At 37.6% G+C, this 26,398-nt stretch overlaps 1 protein-coding gene across 1 annotated transcript in view; it reads right to left on the bottom strand.

Moving 5' to 3' along the window:
• The window catches only part of ST8SIA6 (ST8 alpha-N-acetyl-neuraminide alpha-2,8-sialyltransferase 6), a 65,846-nt gene that overhangs the window by 2,758 nt on the left and 36,690 nt on the right, over nt 1-26,398 (bottom strand). Inside the window, exons 3-5 of the mRNA XM_008591629.1 lie at nt 9,572-9,716; nt 3,355-3,467; nt 569-661 (exon numbers count right to left, since the gene is read on the bottom strand). Coding sequence (XP_008589851.1) covers nt 569-661; nt 3,355-3,467; nt 9,572-9,640 — 275 coding nt within the window. The 5' untranslated portion in view covers nt 9,641-9,716. The remainder of the gene's footprint in view (nt 1-568; nt 662-3,354; nt 3,468-9,571; nt 9,717-26,398) is intronic.

Here is a 26,398-nt window from a genome sequence, read left to right as displayed (position 1 = left end):
ACCGGCCATCCCTATATAGGATCCGAACCCGCAGCCTCGGCGCTACCAGCACCGCACTCTCTCGAGTGAGCCACGGGGCCGGCCCTATTTTATTTTATTTTTTTAAACCCAAAGGATGTTTTTTAATACAGCAAAGGCTGTTTAACTGTCTGATCCACATAGATTGAATGCATTTGGTGAACACAAGAATTCATCTATCAAAAATGTAGTCATTCATTTATTCAGATAGAAACCATTATTCATGCAAAATAAATGTGGTATACTTTAATTGTGTACTGGCTGTGACTGTAAAGCAAACTATGTGAGCCTTATAATTTGACTCTTTAATAGGCTCTCATTCGATTAGTAACATTTAGCTTATGACATCAGAAGTACAACTGAGTCATATTTCTTATGAACCACAACCTTGACAGAATGTTGAAATTTACAAATCTATTCTTATATATCTTTCCAAAAAGCCATTTTAGCTGTATTCAAGTCAGTCTCAGCAACAAGATTAGCACTTAGGCTGAGATACATTTTTTTAAAAAAATATTCTTGAATAGTTATGCAACTTGGAGGTACTTACTTTTGTATTATGATACTGGGATTTATAGTCACAAGATTTGTTTTACTGCCAACATCTTTACTAATATTTCCTGTGATTGGGGGGAGGTTACACCTGAAATTTGGAAAGGAAACTATTTTCAGAATAAAACATTTTTAAAAAATAGTGTACACACACATACACACATACACAAAGGATAATTGTCTTTATATTGGAGAAATCATTGCTGTTAAGAGATGTTCAGAATCCACCTGATTTCCTTTTAAAACTATGTAATAAGTATTGAACTCTTAATTGACATTTTGACATTGCATAAAATATACACATTTGATGCTTTCAATATTGATAAAAAGTTTTAAGCATCAAAACTAGAAATCATAATTACATCTTACCTCAATTTTGAAGAGTTCCCAAAACTTTTATTAAAATCCTTATTTATATTGATTATATTTCCAAGTGGTATGATCATTAATTTACAGATTAAAAAAAACTGAGGCACTGCAACTAAGGTTATAGAATCTGCCAGAAGCAAAGACTACATTAAATAAATCAAAATTTCCTGATTCCCACATGGATAGTTTTGGCACCAAATTATGGTATTAATACATAAAACCCTAATGTTCTTAGAGTGATATTTTCATATTGATGTTCTCATCTTCCTTTGAGTACTAATTCGTTTTTAAATTGAAAAACAAATTAAGGATCCTACTTTTGAGCAATTACATTCCCATCACAAAAATGGAATGTTGGTTATGACTCCCTAAATATCGTTTACAGAATTTCAAGTAGACTATTTCTTTAAAGCTAAGCATTTAAAAAAAGCATCTTTGAGCACTGCCTGAGGAAGGTTGTTTAACTTGACATGGCCTGTAATATGACTGAGGTTGAACCACTTTTTACCGTGCCCTATGAAACATACAAATAAATGAAACATTTACATAATAAATTATATATGTAAACATTTATTCCCCCATTGATATAAAAGATAGGTCAGAAAATAACTGTGGTAACTTGGGAAAATAAATATTAATCATAGAAATGACCTCATCAGTGCGCCCCCTGTAACAAATCTACTTTCTAGAACAGTCTCATATGTTTTTGAGGAATCGAAAGTGATTTACCATATAATATCATAGGAGACTCCTAGGGGAAATATTGGGTATGATACAAACACACACACACACACACACACACACAGTAGTATACTTATAGCAGTATATCAGTATACTATATGTACATGCATATGCTCTGTACTCAATGTATACATATATACTCAGATATACACTATTTATATATACACACAGTAGTATACTGTATTATATATGCATACTGTGTATAGTAATACAGTCATAATATAGTAGTAGTATAGTCATTGCCTATTTTTGTTCCTTACACACTTAATTCATAGCTCCTAATCTTTCGAAATTAAAAAAAAAAATCAGCTTCCAGGTTGTTTTATAAACTGTCACCATGCATAGGCAAAACAAGTACAGGCTTTAAAAATTAAATAAATTTTAATGACATCTAGCCTCCATTTTGCCTTTCAATTTGAATGACTAACTTCAAAGGGAACCCTATATAACAGAAAAATACCTGACATCCGCAAATGTAGAACCTAGAAACACAGGCTTTTATTTTAGAGTTATAAATTAAATATCTGCTGAGTTTTTCTCTAGATTTTAAACCTAAATGTTGTATTTCCTATAGGTGCTATAAAGTAAAATGAATGTTTAGGCATAATACCACAGATGTTTGGGGAATTTTAAGTCTATAAAAAGTCTATCACAAGAAGATTTTTATCTTCATGATGGCTTTTCACACTGAGTACTTGAACAAAATGGCTAAACCATTCAGACACAGGCCATGTTAACATTAATCAGGAAGAACACAGTCAGTAATTGTTGGACTGTCAGGTCTACTGTTGTTCTACCATTACCCCCAGCATAAAATTTGAAAATGAGATGTAAAATAAGGGGGAAGCTATTTATTGAAAAACAGTGTTTCTCCTTTACTTACTAAAAATGGCAGCGTTAAATCAATAAGGATCAAAGGATTTCCTCTGATGTATAAAATCAGTGCTCCTAAAACAGGAAGAAACAGATTTCTACTTACTCTTCAAAAAAGTGCATTTCAACTGAAATTCATCCTCAGATGGATGAATCACCTTTCCATGATATTCTGAAAGTGGAGATGCTTTGTAGCATGGCTTATTAGTACGAGGCACACATAGAAACTATCTTTGTTTCTATTTTTTCAAGCTAGCTAGTATCGAGATAGAAAAGTATTTTAAAAAGCTAGAATTTAGAAGCTGCACAATTTTTTTTTTTTAATTTCAATAGAAACAACTAAACAATGATGTTGCAGGGCTGTAAACTGCCTAAACTGACTCTTTCCCAAGTATTGTCTGAGAACAAAACTTTCTTGAAATGCTCTGTAAGAAAAAAGGTCTTTAAGGTCAGGTGAGTCTGGGAAATGTTACTAGTATACCTGAGTTTTTCCAAAGGAGCCATGGTACCCATTAACACACCAAAGGCTCTGACAAGTCCTGCAGTAAAAAACTGTCTTTCACCATGATCTCACCCACAGCTTCCTAAAAGTAGGTGACCACAGCACATGTTTATCCTTCTGGTATCAACATTTTGAGGAACTCATGAGCCATGTAATATTTCAGGAAAGCCTACCTGGATAATTTGTAGACTTTAGCAACACAGTTGAAAGGTCAAAATTACAAAGGGTATCTTCATACTATCTCTTTAAGATATCCAAGTGACCTTTTGTTTCAAAGAAACCAATTTGACAGGTCTTACCTAAAAACGAAGTCGGATTTATCTATTTCGGCTCCGCAGAGAGAATTGTTCAGAATTCCCCCATTTCCAACCACTGCACACTGATTATAAGGGTACTCCACGAAAGGCTGAGACTAGAGCAGGAGAAAGTGAAAGACCACCATGAAATAGCATTGGTTTTTGAAACAAAAACATCATCAGCTTAATTCTAGTAACTTTATACATGCTAAGAAGAAAAAGAACAAAAAGAAAAAAGGAAACAGAAGCAGCATTTCCTTTTCTATTTTTTAAAAAGCAGCAAAACATACTGATCAACTTATTATGAGACTTGTAATAAAAAAACATGTAAGCCTCTTTCATTTATCTTGAAAGCAATAGACATCCTATAATATATAGTATAATGTAATAATACAAAATATAATATGCTTGTATACAAAATATAATATAATGCATTTTACATCACATAATTAAGTAAATAAAATAAAAATGACAAAATCCTATATTGTGCCTTTCTGACACATAGGGACATTTTCAGCAAAAAGAAATTAGAAAGTAGAATTAAATCCTCTATTCTAAGGCATAAAATAAGTAATTTAGCAAAAATTTCCCATGCTGCTTAAATAGGTAGACCTTCAGGCTCAGTAATGGTAGTAGATTTATGCCTGTCATTTCAACAAATGACCAGCCAAGGTACTTCAGGGAGGCCTATCAACTCTCCACTGCCATATTTCAAATTAATTTCCAAGGCCTGAATCCTTTTTGTTTCCTTCTACGACCCAACTTGCTTACTCCAAAATGTTTCCCAATTTCCCCAAGCTGTCTACAGCCTGAAACATCACTTTTCAATTAAACAGTACACGTTTTCTTTTCTGGTCATTTTCCCTGAAGTACAAATGTGACCTTGAGCCTACAGCAAGGGTGCCAGATCATACTCCACAGTGATGAGGTCTTGATTCTCCTATTTAATCTCTAGAATTAGAGTGCAAATCCTCAAGGGCAGAGTGGCTGTTTATTAGCTTTAATTTCCCTTCATCTTTCCCTCTGGATCTAGCATAGTGTAATGTCCAAAGTGAGCTTTCAATAAGCACTTGCTGGTCCAATGGCCCAGCCTGATGCACCCCAGTAGTGTGCTGGAGCTGGCTTAAATGAGCTTGCAAGAGCCAACTGGTCAATATTCAGGAATTCCATAAGCACCAACCATTAGTAACTTGAAATCATGGCCATGGTGAGGGTATTTACACCACTGAAACTGGCAAAGGCTACAAAATCAAGGTGCACCACTGGCCACAGTCCAGAGTGCCAGAGTGCCAGCACACTCCAAACCACTAAGACCACCTGTTCCTGATGCTGGATCTGGGAGATACCAAACAAGCAAAGACAATTTTGTTTCAATACTTCTCCCTTTGTAGGTTTGTTGATAAAACTTAAGTCATATTATCCTTGTTATGTGAGAGGTATTGTTCTAAATGCATAACATGTTAGCACATGCAATCCACCCAACAACCTTATGAGCATTTTAGAGATGGGAAAATGGAGGCATGAGTTTAAGTAACAGCAAGAAATTGAAAGAGCTGGGATTTGAACCCAAGCAGTCTACTCCAGAGTACATGCTCTTAACCACTACACTGTTACTATGGGTCAGATGTGTCCCCCAAAAGTTCATATATTGGAAATTTGATCTCCATTGTAATAGTGTGTATTAGTCCATTTTTGTTGCTTATAACAAAATACACAAAACTGGGTAATTTGCGAGAAAATGAAATTTATTGCTTACAGTTTCAGAGGCTGGGAAGTCCAAAGTCCAGGGAACACGTTTGTTGTGTGTGTCTTGGTGGTGGTGAGAGTGACCCAGGGGTCTCATATGGCAGAAAATGGCAGAGCAGAGAGAGTGAGAGTTCCTCATGCACTCTCTTTTTAAAGCTCTTAGAACCATGCCCCTTACCACCATTATTAATCCATTCACTATTGCATGGTCCTACAATCTAATCACCTCTTCAAGGCCCCACCTTTCAATTGCCATAGTAGGATTTCCCACCCTCAATGGTTACCGTGGGGATTTAAGCTTCAATGAAGTTGGGGGTGGGGGGCATCCAGTCTACAGCACAGTGTCAAGAGGGTAGAAAATCCAATTATGGTATTTGAAAGGTGGAGCTTTTAAGTGATGATTAGAGTGTGAGGACTGTGCTCTTGTGAATGCATCGATCCATTTATAGAGTGATGAGTGTGGTTCTGTTGGCTTTATAAGGAGAGCAACTGAGAAAGTTAGTTCTGTCTTGCTTAGCAAATTCTTGCCATGTGATACCCTGAGTCGCTATAGTGTCACCCCAACAGGAAGAAGACCCTCACCAGATGTGTTCCCTGGACCACTAGATTTCCCAGTCTCCAAAGTGTAAAAGAATCATTTCTCTATCCATTACCCAGTTTCAGGTATTCTGCTATAAGCAACAGAAATGGACTAATATAACAGTACACAGCTTCTCATCATTCAAGGGATAAAAGTGTTAACTGCTTGCCTTATTTCTCCTTATATCTGCAATGCCTAGCATAGTGCCTGGCTCTTAAACAAATGGTTCCCAGATATCTCAGGCTATTTGATGTTACTGAAATTCCAGCTCAAGATGTCTTCAGATGGTGTCTACTAAATGGTACCACATAAATTCTACACTTTATAGATAGAGTTGGATGCAAAAATGCAAATATGCTCTTTACCATACGATAGAAAAGATTACTGAGGGAAACATATCTCAAATAAAGCACACAAAATAGTGACTGTTTTTCTCTGGTTTCTTGGTCAACTGGGGCAAAACATCCTTTCAGTAAGAGTTTAAATAAATTACAAACCTCCGTGTTTCCTTAAATAAATATCCTAAGAAAATGCAAATTTGCATGGCTCTACTGTCTGCTCATTGCTCACTCTGGTTGAAAATCAACTTTGTTGTTTTCCTATTCAAGTAACTTTGCAGAGTTTTTGGAGGAAGTTACTTCACACCATTTAATCAAAAGCATTTATGGGGATCTGCTGTGTGCCCAGCAGTTCAGGGGAGCTACATGCAGAAGAGTAAAGTAGAACAGAGTGGGCAGGTGGAAGCAAAGTAGGAAAGAGGTCAATTCTACCATGAGCCTTATCCATGGAAGGTAAAGCCTGAAACAACACACAAAAAAATGACCTAGCTTTGCAATTGTTACTCAAAGTAGAACAGAGTGGGCAGGTGGAAGCAAAGTAGGAAAGAGGTCAATTCTACCATGAGCCCTATCCATGGAAGGTAAAGCCTGAAACAACACACAAAAAAATGACCTAGCTTTGCAATTGTTACTATGTTACTGAAATTCCAGCTCAAGATGTCTTCAGATGGTGTCTACTAAATGGTACCACATAAATTCTACACTTTATAGATAGAGTTGGATGCAAAAATGCAAATATGCTCTTTACCATATGATAGAAAAGATTACTGAGGGAAACATATCTCAAATAAAGCACACAAAATAGTGACTGTTTTTCTCTGGTTTCTTGGTCAACTGGGGCAAAACATCCTTTCAGTAAGAGTTTAAATAAATTACAAACCTCCGTGTTTCCTTAAATAAATATCCTAAGAAAATGCAAATTTGCATGGCTCTACTGTCTGCTCATTGCTCACTCTGGTTGAAAATCAACTTTGTTGTTTTCCTATTCAAGAAACTTTGCAGAGTTTTTGGAGGAAGTTACTTCACACCATTTAATCAAAAGCATTTATGGGGATCTGCTGTGTGCCCAGCAGTTCAGGGGAGCTACATGCAGAAGAGTAAAGTAGAACAGAGTGGGCAGGTGGAAGCAAAGTAGGAAAGAGGTCAATTCTACCATGAGCCCTATCCATGGAAGGTAAAGCCTGAAACAACACACAAAAAAATGACCTAGCTTTGCAATTGTTACTATATTGACTGCAGAATATCCTCTCCCTAATTTTTGATAAGTCAGTATAAATTTGGAAAACAGATGCAGTTGTTAATCACATACAGATTTATCAAACCTATGTTGTTATTCCTTTCAAGCTGCCAAATAAGAGGCAAAATAGCTGCTGCTCATCTGTTCTGGTGAGCCAAAAGCAAGACAAACGTTAGCAAAAATTGCATGGGTGAAAGAGTTGCTCATTGCAGAACTCTCCAAGGGCTTCCCTAAGAGGAAATAGAAATATTCTTTTATTTTTATCTTTTCAGTTATTGATCATTTCAGTGCATTATAAGAATTCTTTATGAGTTTTTTTTTCTAAAATAAATTTTATTGAGGTACAATTACCTACAATCAACTTCATTCATTTTTTTTGATCACTTCAAAGGACCGAATTTTGTCTTTATTCATTTTCTCTATTTCAACTATTTTCTTTATGGGTCACTTCTGTTCCTCTTTTCTTCCAAAGAAATTTTCAGTATTTTTTTCTCAGTCATTTTCTATTTATTTCTCATTTATTCTCAGCAAATTATTCTTCCTCTGAATTGTAATGTAAAAAAAAAAATTGGAACAACTTACATGAGCAATAATACATTAGTTGAAAGAAGTCAAAGGTCCAACAAAAAGGAATTAATTTTAAGAATCTAATACTCTACAGTTGGTAAACTGCATATATATAACATGATCCTATTTTTTACCATATTGACATGTCCTAATTGCTTTTAATCAAATCCTAAAGAGATGCCTGAGAGTGTATGTTTATAAGCAATGGGATATTCTTCATAACAAAAATTCCCCAAGTAAGGGACAAGTTTCTTCTTGTGTCAAGTGTCAGGTGGTATTATATCATATCATCACTCATTTGTTTATTTAACAAATATGTAGTGAATGCATATTTATATTGGGAAATGTTCTAGAAGCTTGGGATACATCAGTGAGCATAGCAGACAAAAATCCCTGTCTCAGAGAGGTTATGTTTATTGGCCACGAATTCTTACCTATTTGCTTCCCAAAGATAAGCCACGTAAGTGTATAGTTCTTTGTAAAGGAATTGATTTAGTCACCCAAACTGACAAATGGAAGAATCTTAATCCAGGTGAAAAATGGTCATCTTCACAAGCCCCAGTAATTACTATGCAGAAAGCACAAGTGCCTCATTTCATTCATAGAGTCAGGAATATTCAAGGACTGAAAGAGCTTATCATTTAAGATATAAATACCCTTCCCTGAAGAGAGATGCTGCATTCAAAATTGCCTTCCTAAAATGGCCCACTATAGAAATGCAAATCAGAAACCACATTGAGATATCACCTCACCCCGGTTAGACTGGCTATTATCAAAAAGACAGAGAATAATAAATGCTGGCGAGGATGCAGGAAAGGGGGAATCCTTCTACACTGTTGGTGAGAATGTAAATTAATACAGCCACTATGGAAAAACAGTATGGCAGTTTTTCAAACGACTACTGATAGAACTACCATGTGATCCAGCAATCCCTCTGGGGGTATATACCCAAAAGCATGAAAATCACCATGTTGAAGGGATATGTGCTCTCCTATGTTTATTGCAGCTATATTTATAATAGCCAAATTTGAAGCCAACCTAAATGACCATCAATGAATGATTGGATAAAGAAAATGTGTTATTACGCACAATAGAATACTATCTGGCCATAAAAAAGAATGAAATTCTCCATTTGCAGCAGCATGGAGGAACCTGGAGAAAATTATGTTCAGTTAAATAAACCAGGCACAGAAAGATAAATACCTTATGTTCTCACTCATATGAAAGAGTTAAAAAACAAAAACAAAAACAAAAAACAAACAAATAATAAGTTGAACAGTTAAGAGAAGAGAGAAGAACTGTGGTTACTAGAGGTGGGAAAGAGGAGGGGGGAGAGAGAATAGTGAGAAAATGGTTAATGGATGCAAAATTACAGCTAGATAGAAAACTATCACTATTGCTGTACACTACACCCAGGAATCTAGAATTAACAATGATTTACTGCATGTTATCAAAAGACTAGAAGAGAGGAGATCAAATGTTCACATCACAAAGGAATGATTAAGTTTTGCAATTATGAATATTGTAATTGCCCTGATTAGATCATCACACTGCTTACATGCATTGAAATATAACCCCGTACCCCATAAATATGTACAATCAATACGTTTTGATAAAAATGTTTTTTAAAAAATGGCCCACTACACATATTTTATACAACATAACAGAGTATGGTATTTTAATTAATTAAATTAATTCTGAAAATTTACCTGGGACAGTGACACAAATAACCCACAACAAATCTTTACTCACCGCTGGAAACATATGAAAAATGTTCTCTTTAATTGGGATTTCTTTTTTACTTTCCACCTCATAACTCATGTTAGTTCCAACTGGTGTGTTATTTTGAGAAACAATGAAATTTTGAACAGCATCACAACAGGAAGCAAGTTTTGCTCTGCAAAGGAAGAGAATAAAAATGAGCCAATGAATAAGATTGAGAAACCAAAAACTGAGACTACAATGGATAACACAAAAGAGGATTCTGCCTCTTCACTTTCAAAAGGAAGGTAAATCATTGCCAAAGATGACATTTTTATCACTTCAGTTCTAATGGTAGGAAGGTGAATTGGCAGGGCATGGTAAACATATCAGGTCCTTCAAAAAAGTTTGTGGAAAAATAGAATGGAAAGATGGTATTAATCTTCCCATGAACTTTTGAAGTACCCTTACATTCATACTTAGGTAGGGACCTTTGCTGTAATTGGGAATAATGCTCTCATCTTCCTTCGGATGCTCTCCAAAATGGCACTGTGATATCACAGTTGGTTGTTCACAAAGTAATGCTGCTAGCATGTGGCTGAAAGCCTGCCCAGACACATCTGGAAGGTGCCATACAATTTACATACAAATACTTCTAACCCTATATGTGACTGAAATATGCGAGACCTTGTTTCACATGGAGGATGTGTAGGGTCTTCTACGGGACCAGGGTTATCAGGTGATCTGGTCAATGTGCCTTAAACTAAACTGGCTGATGACAATCTAAGTCTTGCTGTGTCCTTTCTCCATACAACTCTGGTTCAAAAGAGAAGAAACTGCCCTCCACCCCCAGGAAAGAACCAGGACCCTCTGTACTGGACTGAGTTTCAGAATTCAGAATTCATATACATTCAAAAGTGCTTAACTTTCAAGGAGAAGGTTGGTCCTGGGAGAATCTGGCTTAATATTTTTAGCCTTGATCAATAAAGATGGAATCTGAAAATGTGCAAAATCATCTTTGCGTCAAAGATGGTCTAAGAAATATACATTTGAGAAAGAGATTTTTGTTAAAATTGTGGAAATTCCTTTTTCTTTTTCACCTTTGTTTTTATTTTTTTGTTTTTGTTTTAATTCATTTCAAGTCTCAGTTCAAAATTCTTCAGTACTAAATGGAATGCTCCCTGGATTTCCATGAAATGTTAATGACTCCTTAAGGCTTACAGTGTGCAGGACACTATATAGGACACCCTGAATACTAACAAGTGAAAGGCTGGAGCCATAGCTCCCAGGCATCCCTTCTGTTTATTAAACTCTCTGAGACTCCATAATGAGATGTGGGGCAGTTATGGTGAAAGAGAGGCTGCAGGTTCTCTCCAAGTATTAATAAAGGGCTGCCTTTCTGGGATTCATTCCCTATGATTCTAATGAGGGTCCTCAAAAAAAAGGAATTTAAAAATGTAAGCACCTGCAGAAATTCAAAGGACTTATTTGCCATCCTGTCCTTTTCTAAAACAGTCAAATTTCTTTTCCGTCACCTAAACCACCATATACCTAGACTAAGCAACATACCTCTCTCCTGTTGATGCCTCCCTTTTTTTGCCTTTCCTCTGGCCCTACCCTATATTATATAATTCATTGATTTACCAATAATAATAATAACATTTAGTGCATTCTCACTACATACTAAATATTTTACATAGATTATGCCTTTCCTCTGGCCCTACCCTATATTATATAATTCATTGATTTACCAATAATAATAATAATAACATTTAGTGCATTCTCACTACATACTAAATATTTTACATAGATTATCTCATTTAAGCCCTACAATAACTGTATGAAATGGGAACAATTAACTCTCTCATTTTAAAGATGAGGATAACTCAGGCTCATAAAGTTAAGGAGGTTACATAGCACATACTCATTCATCCACTCATTCATCCATATTTATTTAGCACCTATTAAATATCGAGCACTATGAGAGGTGCTACCTAGACACTGGTCAATAAAATAAGCATTGTCTCTGCCTTTACAGTGTTTATGATCTAGTAGGGAAGAAAACAGGTTTACAAGGATAAATTGTAAGATTAGCAAGTGGTAAAGCTAAGATTCAAACCCAACTTTCGAATCCTTACTCTAAAGCCGACTCCCAGTGCATGTCCTACAAAGCACCCATTGTGCACAGTGCTCCTCACAAAGGATTTGGAGAGAAATTAACATGAGTGTGAACCCCTATATCTTAGAACCCAGTTGATATTTCTAGAATCCTCAAGTTCATAATTGGAAGCAGTTCTTTAAAAAAGTAAGAGAGCACTATGGGCTCAGAGGGTCTTTCCACTATTGTTCATGTCACATCATGGAGAAGACTCTAGAATCCTCAAGTTCATAATTGGAAGCAGTTCTTTAAAAAAGTAAGAGAGCACTATGGGATCAGAGGGTCTTTCCACTATTGTTCATGTCACATCATGGAGAAGATCCCGACCCCTGCACCCCACCCAGCCTCCTCACACAGTTGTCCTGCCCCAGTGACTTTGCTGGACTCTATATGAGCCTGTGTGTTTGCATGTGGGACTTACAGGGGGCAAGGCATGGGGAAGGTGGGAGAGATAGTATAATTTGGCATTGGAGGTTGACAACAAGTCATCTGGTTAGAGGCCATTTAAGGAATGAAGAAGATGCCCAGGTTTTCAGCTGACTTGCTACAACTCAGCAGTGTACATTGGCTTACTAAAATTCAAATGCAATCTGAAGCTGCATGATTAAAGGCGTGGTCCCTAGAAAGAAACAGGAGAAACATGTCTACTCTGCAGTGTTTGAACCACACTCTGTATGCTTGGGTCTGCTGTGGAAGCTTTACTTTCAAAGGCGCATGGACAAACTGGGGCCCACCAGGAGCAGACTAAAATCCATGACAAATGAAGAACTAATAATGTCCAGCCTGGAGAAGAGCAGACTCGGGGGATTCAATAGCTGTCTTCAAATATTTTAAGGACTAAAATGTGAAAAAAGAATTGGATTTAACTTTTGAAGTCTCAAGATATAAAAGTAGGACTGTTGTGGACAGAATGTGTCCCCCCAAAATTTATATGTTGAAACTCTAACCTCCAGTGTGATGGGATTTGGAGGTGGGATCTTTGGGATGTGACTGGGACTAGACGAGGTCATAAGGGGGGGAGCCCCAGTGAATGTGAGGTTACGATAAAAGGCTGGCTATCTGCAACCCAGAAGAAGACCCTCACCAGAACTTACCAGAACTATGTTGCCCCTGATCTTGGACTTCCAGCCTCCAAAACTGTGAGAAATACATGTTTGTTGTTTAAGCTACTCAGTCTATGGTATTTTGGTATAGCAGTGCGAGCAAACTAGGACAAGGATCAACACATAGGGCAATTCAGCACACATGTACTGAGCAGCCAGCAGGTCATGTCCATGGCCCAAGATCATGGGAGTTACAACTTACAAATTATTAAATACGAACATGAATAAAACATGGGTGGCCCCTGCCCTCCGGGAGCTTACTCATATTAGGAGAGACAGACACAAAACATAACTTCTATTTTAATATCATTTCAATATAATTTGGACTGAGGTAAGATAAGGTTATAAGAGCACAGGGAAGGGGGATTTAACCTGGGAGTTAGGGGAAGATTTCATGAAGGCAGTGTTAGTACAGGGCCCAGCACACAGGAGGCACTTGATAAATATTAGTTCACTGAATGAATAAACCTGTGTTTGGGAATCATCCTTTGGGTAAGAGAGAACGGAAGATAGTGGAAGAAACCTAGAGAGAAGAAGGCCACTGGGAAGTGACTGGCAGGCTACTGCCAGAGTCACCTAATTAAAGATTAAAAGAACCTACACTGAGCAAATGATCTTAGGGTGAAAGGGGGAGGGGAAATTTTGAGATACATTAAGTACGTGAAAAGAACAAAGATGAGGGATAAACAAAGGCTGCCAGGAGCTAAGGCAACAGCACTGTGAGGAGATGCTCTTGCTGGTCTTCCTTGAAACCCCAACACCCCAGCAGAACTCATTCATTTCACAAATACTCGTCGAGAGCATCCTGTGTTCCAGACACTGTGCTATGCTCTGGAAATACACTGAAGAATAGACAAGACTCCATCCCTGCCCTAGTCTTGCAAACGAGACAGCACAATTTAGATGAGAAGTAGAAAATGGAAGGCACGCCAGAACAAAGCAATAAAGGTGATTAACGATTTGTTAACTGTGATCTAGAAGGAAAGGTCAGCAACTTAGGGGGAATCTTATTCTACACAGGGTCACTGAACCACAGGAAAGAAAATCAATAGATGATTGTGTAAGCAAAGAACAACTGGATTCTCCTCCTGCAGAGCCATAGAAAATACTGTATTCATAAGCTTATAAATGTTTGAAAAGGGAATAGAAAACAATTTAATGAACTCAGAAGATGTTTTTAAATTTCTGTTTGCACATGATTGTTAACTCCAGGAGAGAGGTAGGAAGTTTAAAGAGAAAGAGCAAACTGAAACTGTAGAGAAATTTTAAAAAAAAGAAAGAAGAAACAGATGGACCTAACAAGAGACAGTGGAGAAAAACAAAGAGGTAGATACAAAGAAGTGAAACAGAAAGAAACCCTGAGAAAAGCAGAAGAGATGAAGATGGAAGGTAAAAGCAATAGGGCATGATATAGAGAGATATACACATATCACTTCTCATGTCAAGAAATGAAATCTAAAACTCCTTCTCTTGAACCTGGACTGGCCTCAGTGACTACTAGGAACACTAGAATGCCACAGAAATAGCATTCTAAGACTTCCAATGCTAGGTCATTAAAAAGTCTTGCAGCTTCTGCTTGGGTCTCTTGGACCGTTCATTCTTTGGACACTTTCTCAAGGAATCCAGCCACCATGCTGTGAGAAGTTCAAGTCACATGCACAGGCTCCTTTGAAGGTACTCCAGACAACGGCCTTAGCTGAACTCCTAGCAAACAGCCAACATTAACTGTTAGACACGTGAGTGAGCCAGTGTGGATGACCAGCCCAGGCAAACTTTCAGATGACCCCAGTTCCAGCCACCACTGGACTGCAACCATATGAAAACCCTTGACTTAGAAAAACGTGACACCATTATTTTAAGCCATCAAGTCTTGGGGCAGTTTATTATGCAACAATTAAATTACCAGAATACCAGTTAAGGGACAATGGCAGCTATATAAGTCGGGGCTCTGCAGAGAAATAGAACCATTAGGATATCTATATATCTACTTACCTATCCATTTATTTATCTATCTATCCATCATCAATCTAAAGAGATTTACTTTAAGGAATTGGTCCACACAATTATGGGTGCTGGCAAGTCCAAAATCTGTAGGGTAAACTGGAAGGCTGGAAGTAAGGCAGGAGTTGATGGCTGCAGTCTTGAAGCAGAATTTCTTCTTTGGGAAACCTCAGCTTTTGCTCTTAAGGCCTTTAACTGATTGAATGAGGCCCACCCACATCATCAAGGGTTATCTCCTTTACTCCAAGTCAGTTAACTGTAGATGTTAACTGCGTCTACAAAATACCTTCACAGCAATACCTACATTAGCATGTGATTAAATAACTGGGTACCATAGCCTAGCTGAGTTGACACATAAAATTAACCATTACAGTAACCTAGAAACATATCTAGGGTGTGAAACTGCTAAAGTTTGGTGAGGGACTGGAAATGAGCACTGGAGGAGACAACAGCAAGGGACACACACAGGTTTCTGATTCAGGCCACTAGGTGAGGGGTGGTACCTCCCCTGACATAGGGAGTAGCCTCAACAAGAGGTGGGGAGGGCAGTGGCCTGTTAATAATGAAGATGATGGTCTGTTACAGTGTTAACTCATACGAAGACATGCAAAGTGAAAATGGGATCCCGTTGCAGCAATAGAACTAGAAATTAGATTATGAAAGAGTAGGGTTGTGAAGTGTGACAGTGGGAGAGAGATTCGCCATCTGGCTGGCTGCATATGTCATTTGGAATGAACACATGGCTGTGGCTCAACTGACCTCTCAGGGTTCCCCTAGTGCTCTCGTTACATGATTGTCCCCTGCTTTTTCAAAACTAAAGCCAATTGTGAATTACATAAGTGTGGAAAAACAAGTCCTAAAAATACAAAATCAACTGTTAGGTTAAATGGTAAGATTTCTGAATATATTTTAGTTTGTAGACAAAAAAAAAAAATCTAGGTCACTGCCATTATTGTTCAATGTGTGAAGAGAATGTAAAGTCATTTTACCAAACTTTTGTTGACAGAGGTTATACTTAGATATTTTCTAGCAGATGAAAAAGAGGCATAAGAAACTTTCTTTTTGCAGGCATTGGCAACATATTGAAATCCTGAATTAACACTCTGAATCCTATGAAAACAGAGTTTTATCATTGTAATGCTGAATCAGTCTTTTCTGTAATTATGCCAACATGCTACTCTGTGAAGCATTTCTTAAGGGAAATGTTCCCAGTATACTACGTGCTCATGCCACTTTCTTTTTCAAAAGGTCTCATCATTTCATGAACTCCAGCTTACCAGGCTGATGTGGTTTGAATGTCCCCTGGAGCTCATGTTGGAACTTAACCCCCAATGTAGTGGTAGAAGGTGGCACTTTAAGAGGACTATGCCCTTGTGAATGGATTGATCCATTCATGACGTAATGGGTTGATGGCTTAATGGGATGTCAGGGGTGTGGTTCTGACGGTTCTATAAGGACAGGGAGTGAGAAGGTGAGCACTCTTGCTCATGCCTGGTTGCCGTGGGACTCTGCAGAGTCCCCACCAAGAAGAAGGCCCTCACTAAATGTGTTCCCTGGAACTTGGACTTCCCAGCCTCCAAAACTGTAAGAAATAAATTTCACTTTCTTATAAATTATCCAGCTTCAGGTATTCTGTTATAAGCAACACAAAATGGGCCAAGACACAGACCAAGTACTAATTGTAGGTTACAGTGAAAAGTAATGCACACATATCTTAAGGGGCTTCATCTGTGCTATGGATGGGAGTCCATGTCTTAAACACGTGGAGGAACAGGTAGGCAGGACAGTTCTGCTCATGGTCACTTAATGAGCCTGGTTCACATGCACAAATGGGCCCTATGTGCTCCTGGAAAGCCAGCTCATGTCTCAGGCATTCTTCCAGGACAACTCCCATGGCTCACTGTGGAATTCATCATCTTCTGCTTTTTGACTTTAGCCCCAAACTTAGCTTCTGTTTTTGCCTGGCCTCTGGGAACTATGCACCTATTTTCCTGGTTTGGGCCTCTGGTTTCTTTCCAGATTCTCTACCTTCAGACTTTTCCCAACAGAATCTCAAATAATAATTATCCATTCCCACCCTGGGTCTCCAGCCCATATTTATTCTCCATAGGGGGCTACATAATCTGGAGAAGGGGTGGGACGCATAACTCTTGGCTCTGCCTATAATCAGGCTGATTGGTTTTCAGGAAATTCAGAGTCATTCCTGGTTATACCTAGAGCACATGATTTGACCAGTCATCTTGCAAAGGAGGGACAAGCCACAGACTGTTCACATAAAGGTAAGTCCTTTTCTACCGAAAATAATGCACGGGAAGATTGTAACTTAGAAAGTTGAAGCTTAATACTTTCTGCTCTGTGTGACCTATTTTCCATCATGAAAAGATCAAAGAAGATTCAGGTAGAGCAACTTGAATAGGAAGGGTTGGTCCTTACCAACTGGATGGGATAATCCATATGAAAAGATCGCAAAAGCAAAACCGGAGCTTGTAAGTGTCAATACTTCTCCTTAGGAAGAGGATTAGAACTGAAACTATTACAGCTTTATTGCTACATCATGGACTTGTTATACTTATTACAGATACCAAGAATTTAAACTATTTTTAGTAAAATATTAATTGTAAGTTAGCAAAATGATATTGAATTGGAAATAGTAATAATAGCTATCGCGTATTAAGATTCTATCACATAACACTTGAGCATTTTACATACAGAATATTTGTAAAACCTCATAAAGGCAAGTATTATCTCCATTTTACCAATAAAGAGACAGGCTGAGAACAGTGGCTTAGCTTAATAATGATGATGATCATGCCACCAGTAACCAGCTTTCAAAGGCAAAATGGTGATTTAAGATGTTCCAATGGGAACTCATTCACTCACAGGGGGAATGGGGTGTGCAGTGTGGCTGGAGAAGCAGGTAGTTTCCAGGCAACATAGGGTCTCATGGGATTTTAGTTTTTGTTTTGAGCACAATGAAAAAACACCATTGAGTTCCAAATGGGTTGGGCAGGGGTGGAAGCGATGGAAGCAAGTTCTGGCCAGAGCCCATAGCCCAATTTTCATTTAAAAAAATCTCTCCAGCCACCGTGCAGGGAATAGATGTGGAGGCTCCACCATGGGGCACGGTGATCAGGGTCAAGTCACAGAATAAGCAGAAGGTAATATGAGACTGAGTATAGACAGCTCCTTTCAGGGTTTGGCTGTGTAGCAGAGGAGAAAGCACCTTTGAGTATTGCTATGGGTTAAATGTGTCCCCCCAAAATTCATGTATTGGAAAGTTGACCCCTATTGTAATGGTGTTGAGAGAGTGGGGAATCCAATTACGGTACTTGAAAGGTGAGGACATTAAGAGGTGATTAGGTTGTGAGGACTGTGCCCTTGGGAATGGAATGAGCCATTCATGGAGTAAAGGGTGTGGTTCTGATGGCTTTATAAGGAGAGTGCTCATGCCATTCTCACCATGTGGTACCCTGCATTGCTGTGCAGTCACTATCAAGAAAGAGGCCCTCACCAGATGTGCCCCCTGGACTGTAGACTTCCCAGCCTCCAAAACTGTAAGAAATAAATTCCATTTCTTTATACATCACCCAGTTTCAGGTATTCTGTTATAAGCCACAGAAATGGATTAATATGGGTATGTAAAAAGTGAAATAAAAAATAAAATCAAGATAGCATACTGATATATTGTGACTTTAGAATTAACCGGCTCACAATAAACTCGTGTTTCAAACTCAGGGAATAGTTTGCATTATTAAGAATAATGATCTGAAAACTCCAGTGATTTACAAGGGTTCCAAAGGCAGGAAAACATTCCATTTCAGTTCCAACCAGATCAGAAGAATTAAGGGCTTCAAACAGACAACACTTCTTTTTAGCAACACGTCTAGGCCTAGGTTAAAGTTGAGTTATACACAAGATTGAACCAGCCATCTGGTACACTGAGAGAAATTCCAGCGACCCAGAGGGCATCTGTTATTAGTTTGTGTGATTATCAGGCTAGCATCACAGTGACAGGTGCGATAGGGGAATAGATATAGTTGTCTGTGCTTCAGATTAATCCATGACACTCAGAGTGGAGTTTTATCTTCTCATTTCTGGCTCTCTCACAAAATTAAGAAGGTGGGATGACCAATACACTTAAAATTAGAAAGTCAGACATCAGTGATTGTCCATGAATGACTCTAGTTAGATACAGAACAGAAGACACGGCATTCAGAAAAGCCAAGAATATTATCAGATTAAAACAATTGCAGATGTCTCATGTCACTATCTTGCCACTTTTCCTTTTCCCTGGAATTGCTAAGAGCTCTCTGCCCCCACCCCACCCCAATGGCTCTCCTCCAGATTGCTCTACTGGGCCCCTCAGTCCAAGTCTTCGTCACTTCACACCTGGCCTGGTGCAGGAGAGGCCACCTGTCATATCCTTTCTGCATAAGATTAATCATTTTTGGCATGTTTTGACAGAGTAGGCAATGGATACCAAGTCAGAATACCATGATAAGATATCCAGTTCCTTCATTTACTACTGACAACACCTTGGAAAATTCTCTGAACCTCTTCCTCTTCATTTATTAAGTGGGGGAAATAAAAATGATCAAATTTCCTCTAGGATCAAAGTAAAGATTTTTTTAAGTACTATAACCATGACAGCTGTATTTAACCTTCAATTATTCCACCATCACCTATAAAATGAAATCCAAATTCCTAGTGCCCCACATAACATGACATTGGCTGCCTGAAAATGACCTCTGCCGTCTTCTTTCTGGGATTTTGGAAATGCCCTTACATAGACATCTTCATGCAGTCCTTCTTCTTCCCCTGTTCTTCCCAGCTCAATCTCCCTTTCTCCATGAGAACTTTTTTACACCATGTCTAGGGATCTGCTCCTCCTCTGCATATTAACAGCAGTCCATGGGTTTATGCCACATATTGTGTTTAATTCATAGTTATCTATCCTTGCATATATGTCACTATATATACTGAATAAAGATCTTTGACAGAAAGTTCTGTATCTCATTAATACCAAAAGGGAACATCAAGTATGCTCAGCACTTACTAGCTACCTGCATATATACTGAATATTCAACAAAAACACACCAACTGATTAATTTACTTCATTGTATATATATATATGTCAACTTAGATAACTCTTCCATTGTTCTTAATACACAAAAGAAGAAGGGATTGCAACTTTCTTCTGCTGCCACAATCTAAGGGATTCATTCAAGGGAGGAACCTCAAGCTGGAAGTGATCCTAGAGATGCTCCCTATACTTCCTCACTTTAAAGAAGAGGAAACAGAGGACCAGAGAATTCTTCAGAGTCACTAGTCAGGCACTGGCAAAGCTAAGGCTGGGGCCCAAACTTCCCAGTGCTTTGTCTGCTTCTCTCCTCAGATGTGGGTTATTAGGAGACTGTGGATAATCTTGGCATCTTGCTTCCCTCCCTTCAGGCTTCTTCTTCCAATCTTCTAACTCCTATAATTTTCTTCCTTCTACCCAAAGAGATTTCATATTTATATTTGTATCATAACAAAACTACCCCACCAAATAATATGGGAGACATCTAAGCATTGATTCATTTAAATACACAGTAAATTAGTGTATTTAAATAATGAACAAAATATGTTGGCTAGATTTGCATATGATGTTAAAGACCCTGATGAAGGAACCAAAGAACCTGGTAGAAGAGCAGGAATAGAGAAAAGTGACTGCTGAAAGACAGACCGTCAATTAATAGGAATAAGAACTGAAATGAAAGGAGAAAAAGAAAGTGAGTGGAAAGCAGGAATGGGTCAAAATTAAGCAATCTGCCCAGAGGAAGAAGAAGGAATGAAAGAACCAACATTTTTAGAAAAGTATATCCTTCCAAAGAGGACCGAAAACGTGCGCTGTAGAGTAGTACTCATACTTCTTGGTTTTAAAACTTACGGTACAGTAATTTAGATTGTGTGATGTTAGTATAAGGACAGACAGAGCAATGGAAGTGAATTGACAGTCCAGAAATAAACCCTCACATTTAGGGTAAATTGACTTTTTGACAAGTCTGCCAAGGCAACACATCGGGAAGAATAATCTTTTCAACAAACAGTGCTGGGACAACTGGATATAAAGTTGAATTCCTACCTCATGCTATTCACAAACATTAATTCAAAATGGATCTAAGTGTAAAAGCTAAAACTGTAAACTCTTTAAAGAAATGATAGAAGTAAACCATAATCTTGGGTCAGGAAATGGTTTCTTAGATATGACACCAATAGCAAAGGAGACAAAAGAAAAATAGGTTGAACTCCATCAAATTTAAAAGTTTTTTGCTTCAAAGGACATTCATTATCTAGAAAGTGAAAAAGCGACCCATAGAATGTGAGAAAATATTTTTAAATCATATATCTGATAAGGAACTTGTGTCTAAAATATATAAAAAGCACTTACAACTCAATAAAATGACAAATAGTCCAATTTAAAAATGGGCAAATGATTGAAATAGATATTTCTCTAAAGATATTTCAATGGCCAATGAGCACATAAAAAGATACTCAACATCATTACTCACTAGGGAAATGCAAATCAAAAGCACAATGAGATACTGTTTCACACCCACTAGAATGACTAAAATACAAATTAAAAGAAAGACGATAACAAGGGTTGCTGAGGATGTAGAGAAATTAGAACCTTTATACGTTGCCGCCGGGAATGTAAAATGGTGCAGCCACTTTGGAAAACAGTTTGGTAGCTCCTCAAAATGTTAAGCATAGAGTTACCATATGGTCCAACAATTCCACTCCTAGGTGAATTACAAGAGAAATGAAAACATCTGTTCACAACAAACACAAATGTTCACAGAAGCATTATTCATAACAAACACAAAGTGGAAACAAACCAAATGTTTATCAGCTAATGAATGATAAAATATGTCATATCCATATGATGGGATATTATTCAACAATATAAAAGAATATCCACGAGTTACAATGGATGAATCTTGAAAACATCATGCTAAGTGAAATAAGCCAATAACTAAAGGCCGCATATTGTATAATTTCATATATATATGAAATATCCAGAACAGATAAGTCCATAAAGACAGAAAGTAAATTATCAGTTGCCAAGGGCTAGGGGGAGGGGAATGGGAAGTTACTGCTAATGGGTACAAATTTCTTCTTGGGGTATGATATGGATTAAATTGTGTCCCTCAAGTTTTGTGTATTACAGCTTGGTCCCCGCTGTGACAGTGTTAAGAGAGTAGGAAATCCTATTGTGGTAATTGAAAGATGGGGCCTTGAAAAGGTGATTAGATTCTGAGGAACATGCCCTAATGAATGGATTAATAATGGTGGTCATGGGCATGGTTCTGACGGCTTTAAAAGGAGACCTGAGAGTCTCTCTCTCTGCTTCTGCTATCTAGCAACATAATATCCTGTGTCACTGAAGCCACCACCAAGGAAGAACCTCACCAGATGTGTTCCCTGGACTTTGGACTTCCCAGCCTCTGAAACTGTAAGCAATAAATTTTATTATTACAAAATACCCAGTTCCAGGTATTTTGTTATATGCAACAGAAACAGAACAATAAAGGGTAATAAAAGCATTCTGGAATTAGTGGTGATGGTTGTACAACTCTGTGAACATACTAAAAACCACTGAATTATATATTTTAAAGAGTGAATTTTATGGTATGTAAATTATATCTCAATAAAGCTATATATATATGACAAATGATGGAGACATAGGGATGATTTCAGACACAAAGCATGATCTAAATCTTTGGATTCAGATAAACATAGGCTTAAAAAATAGACTTTTGGTAAATTATTTTTCTTTTCCTGTCTTCCTTTCTCTCTCTCCTGCCCACAAATACTTATTAGCTAACTAAAACTCTGCCTTAGGTACATGACTATGAAATAGTGCCTCCTCTCAAGGTGCATGGGAAAAAGAACATTAAGTACACAATACAGAAAGGTCACCATGGAGTAATATGGGATTGCATGGAAGGAGCACTTAACCCAGATTGTAGGGCTGGAGAAGGTTCCTTAGAGGCAACATCTAAAAGCAAAGGAGGGCTGGGAGATGGCAAGTGATGGGCATCGGTAGGCATTAAAGGCATTGCAGATAAAAGGATCAACATGTTCAAAGGACCAAATCTAAGGAAAAATAGGGTGACTTTAAAAAAAACTCCAAATAATTCAATGTGGCATATAGAACATAGTGGGAGTAATGGCAAAAGAAGAGGTTGAAAAGATAAACAGAAGGGTTTTGTCTTCATTGTTGCAGGTGATTTTGAAGGTGGTGGGTCACGGAAGGTAGTTCATAAATGTAATTACTGGCATATAGAACATAGTGGGAGTAATGGCAAAAGAAGAGGTTGAAAAGATAAACAGAAGGGCTTTGTCTTCATTGTTGCAGGTGATTTTGAAGGTGGTGGGTCACGGAAGGTAGTTCATAAATGTAATTACGTATTGTAGAATGACTACTCAGTTATAATGGGAAGGTTGCACTGGAGAAAGACAACACTGGAGAGAATGTGACGAAAAGGAATACCATGTAATCCAGGTGACAAATAATGTTGTCAGTACTGCTGAAGAGAAAAGAGATTGAGAAGATACAGACGAAGTGGGATAGATGCAGTTTCATTGATTGCAGATGGGAAATGAGGAGAGCTCAGAATCAATGAGGTCATTCCAGGTCCTGATGTGTTGATTGCAGATGGGAAATGAGGAGAGCTCACAATTGGCTGGACATAAGACTTTGAACAAGTCAAGAAACACAGAACAAAGAGGATCAAATTATGGAAGGAAGATCAGTTTTTTTCCACATCTAATCTGAGCTGCTCTTAGGAAATTCAAGAGAAATTGTCTAGAAGACAGGTAGACTAACCTCTTTAGGCTTTAGTTTATTCATCACTAAAGTGGAAATTATCACATGTAATTCACAAGTTGCTGTGCAGATCAAATGAGATTATTTATTTCAATGTGCCAAGCGTTGTGGCTGGCATGCAGTAGGCACTCAGTAAGTGTTCCTTTGCCTCCATTCCTTCCAGAGCCTGTCCAAAATCAATTAACAATTTACATCTTAACATGAATTAGTACATCACATTTTGGCAGAGGTCTGGCACTGAGTAACTAAAATTTGGAGGAAGAATGAGGAAGGCACATTTAGGAACATGGAAACTTGACATGACATGTGTCCCTGGGCCTCTGAGGCATTGCATTGAGAAGCAAGAGAGAAGGAAAAGAGAAGCTGGGACAATGTGTAGAAAATTATTTTTTAAAGGGAGCGGGGATGGAGAAGTGGTGGTGGGGGGGTGACAGGCACCTGACACACAGCAGATGTTCAATACATTTGGAAATATATATAAAATATAAAATAAATGAATGAACTCTTTATATACTTTGCAATTTTGCTGAGGGTTTATCCTAGCTATACCTCAATCCACTAAAAGTTCTGCTTCATAAACCACCAGTCATAGAAAAATTCAAGAGCATTATGTGATCTAATGTTCAATAAGGGATCAACACAAGTTTTGGTCTAAGAAAAGAATAAATAAAGACCAAATTCAATTAGCAACTCAAATGACTGAGTTTTCCCTTAATAGTTAATTACGTGCACCAATATTGTTAAGCTTATAAAATATCAACTCATATATTTCAGTAGAATATAAAAACTAAACCAAGGCAAAATAAAATATAAAAGAATATGATTATCAAAGCAAAGGACAGAAAGTCAATTGAAATGTAAACTCAGAAGTGAAGCAGCAATGTTGAAACACTGGAGAAGGATCTCTCTACTGGGATATTATACCAGTGTGGAAACAACTTAATGCACCAATGAAGACACTGCAAGCAATGTTAAAAGAAGAGTATTTGAAAGGCAGAGCAGTCTAGAGGAGGCTTATCTGACATGGGAGCAAAAAGCAATACAGTGAATACTGAGTACAACTTGGGAGATAAATTTTGAAATAGAATTTAGAAGACCAATGAATTTCATGTGGATTAGATACAGTTTTAAAGTAGTTAATACTCTGAAGGCTAGGAGAGAAACCAGTGCCTAAATGTACAAGAGCTAGTTTCCGTTATTAAATCCAGCAGAAGTAATGACATGGTGGGGGTTTTGCTGCTTTTCTAGATGCACAGGCATGCTGTATGGCATGACAAATAGAAGATGATCTGACAGGATATTAACAGTGAAAAATGATCTTGATGCAGAGGAAACGAGGAAAAGAAAATCTGACAACTGACCCAAAACACCTATCATAAAGTACACACATCTTCTTAAGTTAAAAAAATAAAATAAAATATGTATTGCTTTCAACTGTCATCATAGTCACCCTGAATGAATTATAAACTGCAAACATTTATTTATTTATTTTTTCCTTTTTGTCTTTTTTCGTGACCGGCAACGGATCGCAACCCTCAGTGTCACGCCTGTACTGGACCGGGACCGGCAACGGGATTGCAACCCTCAGTGTTGCGCCCGCACCTTGCTCAGCCAGTGAGCGACCGGTCTGTACGTGGGATCCGAACCCTCGGTGGCAGTGCCGCCGCGCTCCCAAGCGGCGCACTATAGCAGTGCGCCACCGGGCCGGCCCTAAACTGCAAACATTTAAATGGAATGGAAAGGAGGAGAATAGTGGCTCAGAAAAATGAACTTTGTCTTTTATAATTGAAAGAAGTCTCTGATAAAGATGATTTTATCTTCTTTCCAAGAAATCTGTGCTACAGAACAAAGTGCCTGCAACATAATAATGTCCAATAAGTGTTGATTGAATGAAAAAGTGTAAGTTCACAAAATGCTAACCAAAATCAAACAATATCTGGAGAAATATTTCAGAAGATAACTGAAAACTTTGTTGGTTAAACTAAGATTGGTTACTCAGTTCTATGCTTTCTTGCAAAATATTGATTAACTTATCCATTTATTTATTTGTAGAATGTATATAGTTTGACAAAGTTAAATCATTAAATGACACTGTTTTAACAACGTAAATATCATGTAGTTAAAAATTTAACATATGTGATACATGGTATGTAAGTTTAGTTTAACACTATTTTTTCTAAGAAGCTCAAATAAAAATGAAAGCAACACACTGGCTGTTATTTTAGAAATATAAATTAATCTACTAATATAGCACTGGAATCTTTCTCTTATATTTGGCAGAAGAAAAACAAGGGACAACTTTTGAGAAATTCAAATTTAATCAAATCTGAGGAGCTAATTCAAGATTTAATAAAACTGCTACCCATAGTTATATGTAAAACAGTTATCTATAACAAAGTAATTAGGCACAAAAGGCCTGTTTTGCAAGTCATTTAAAAGGTATCTCATTTACATGAGTCTTAAATGTGTGCATTTGCATAATAGCACTGTTTTCTGCCACTAAGCAGTCAGTAAACACATGGGTACTTCAAGAAGTTTATGAAAAATTGTCTTATAAGACAATCTAAATCTTTCCATGAACTTTTTGAACACCCCTTGTAAGTGATTGATAATATCCACTCTTCCTGGATTCTAACTCAATCTTTGAAACATGAGGATATTTAAAGAAATCAAATTGTATTAGTTAGTGGGTCCAAAAGAAATTGAAAAACAAAATAACAGCATGTGTGTTTCTGGGGGGAAAA

This window comes from Galeopterus variegatus, unplaced genomic scaffold, assembly GCF_000696425.1.
Source record: "Galeopterus variegatus unplaced genomic scaffold, G_variegatus-3.0.2 Scaffold7091, whole genome shotgun sequence".
Lineage (NCBI taxonomy): Eukaryota > Metazoa > Chordata > Mammalia > Dermoptera > Cynocephalidae > Galeopterus > Galeopterus variegatus.
The sequence above is the reverse complement of the archived record's forward strand: the minus strand, read 5'-3'. Positions and strand labels throughout refer to the sequence as shown.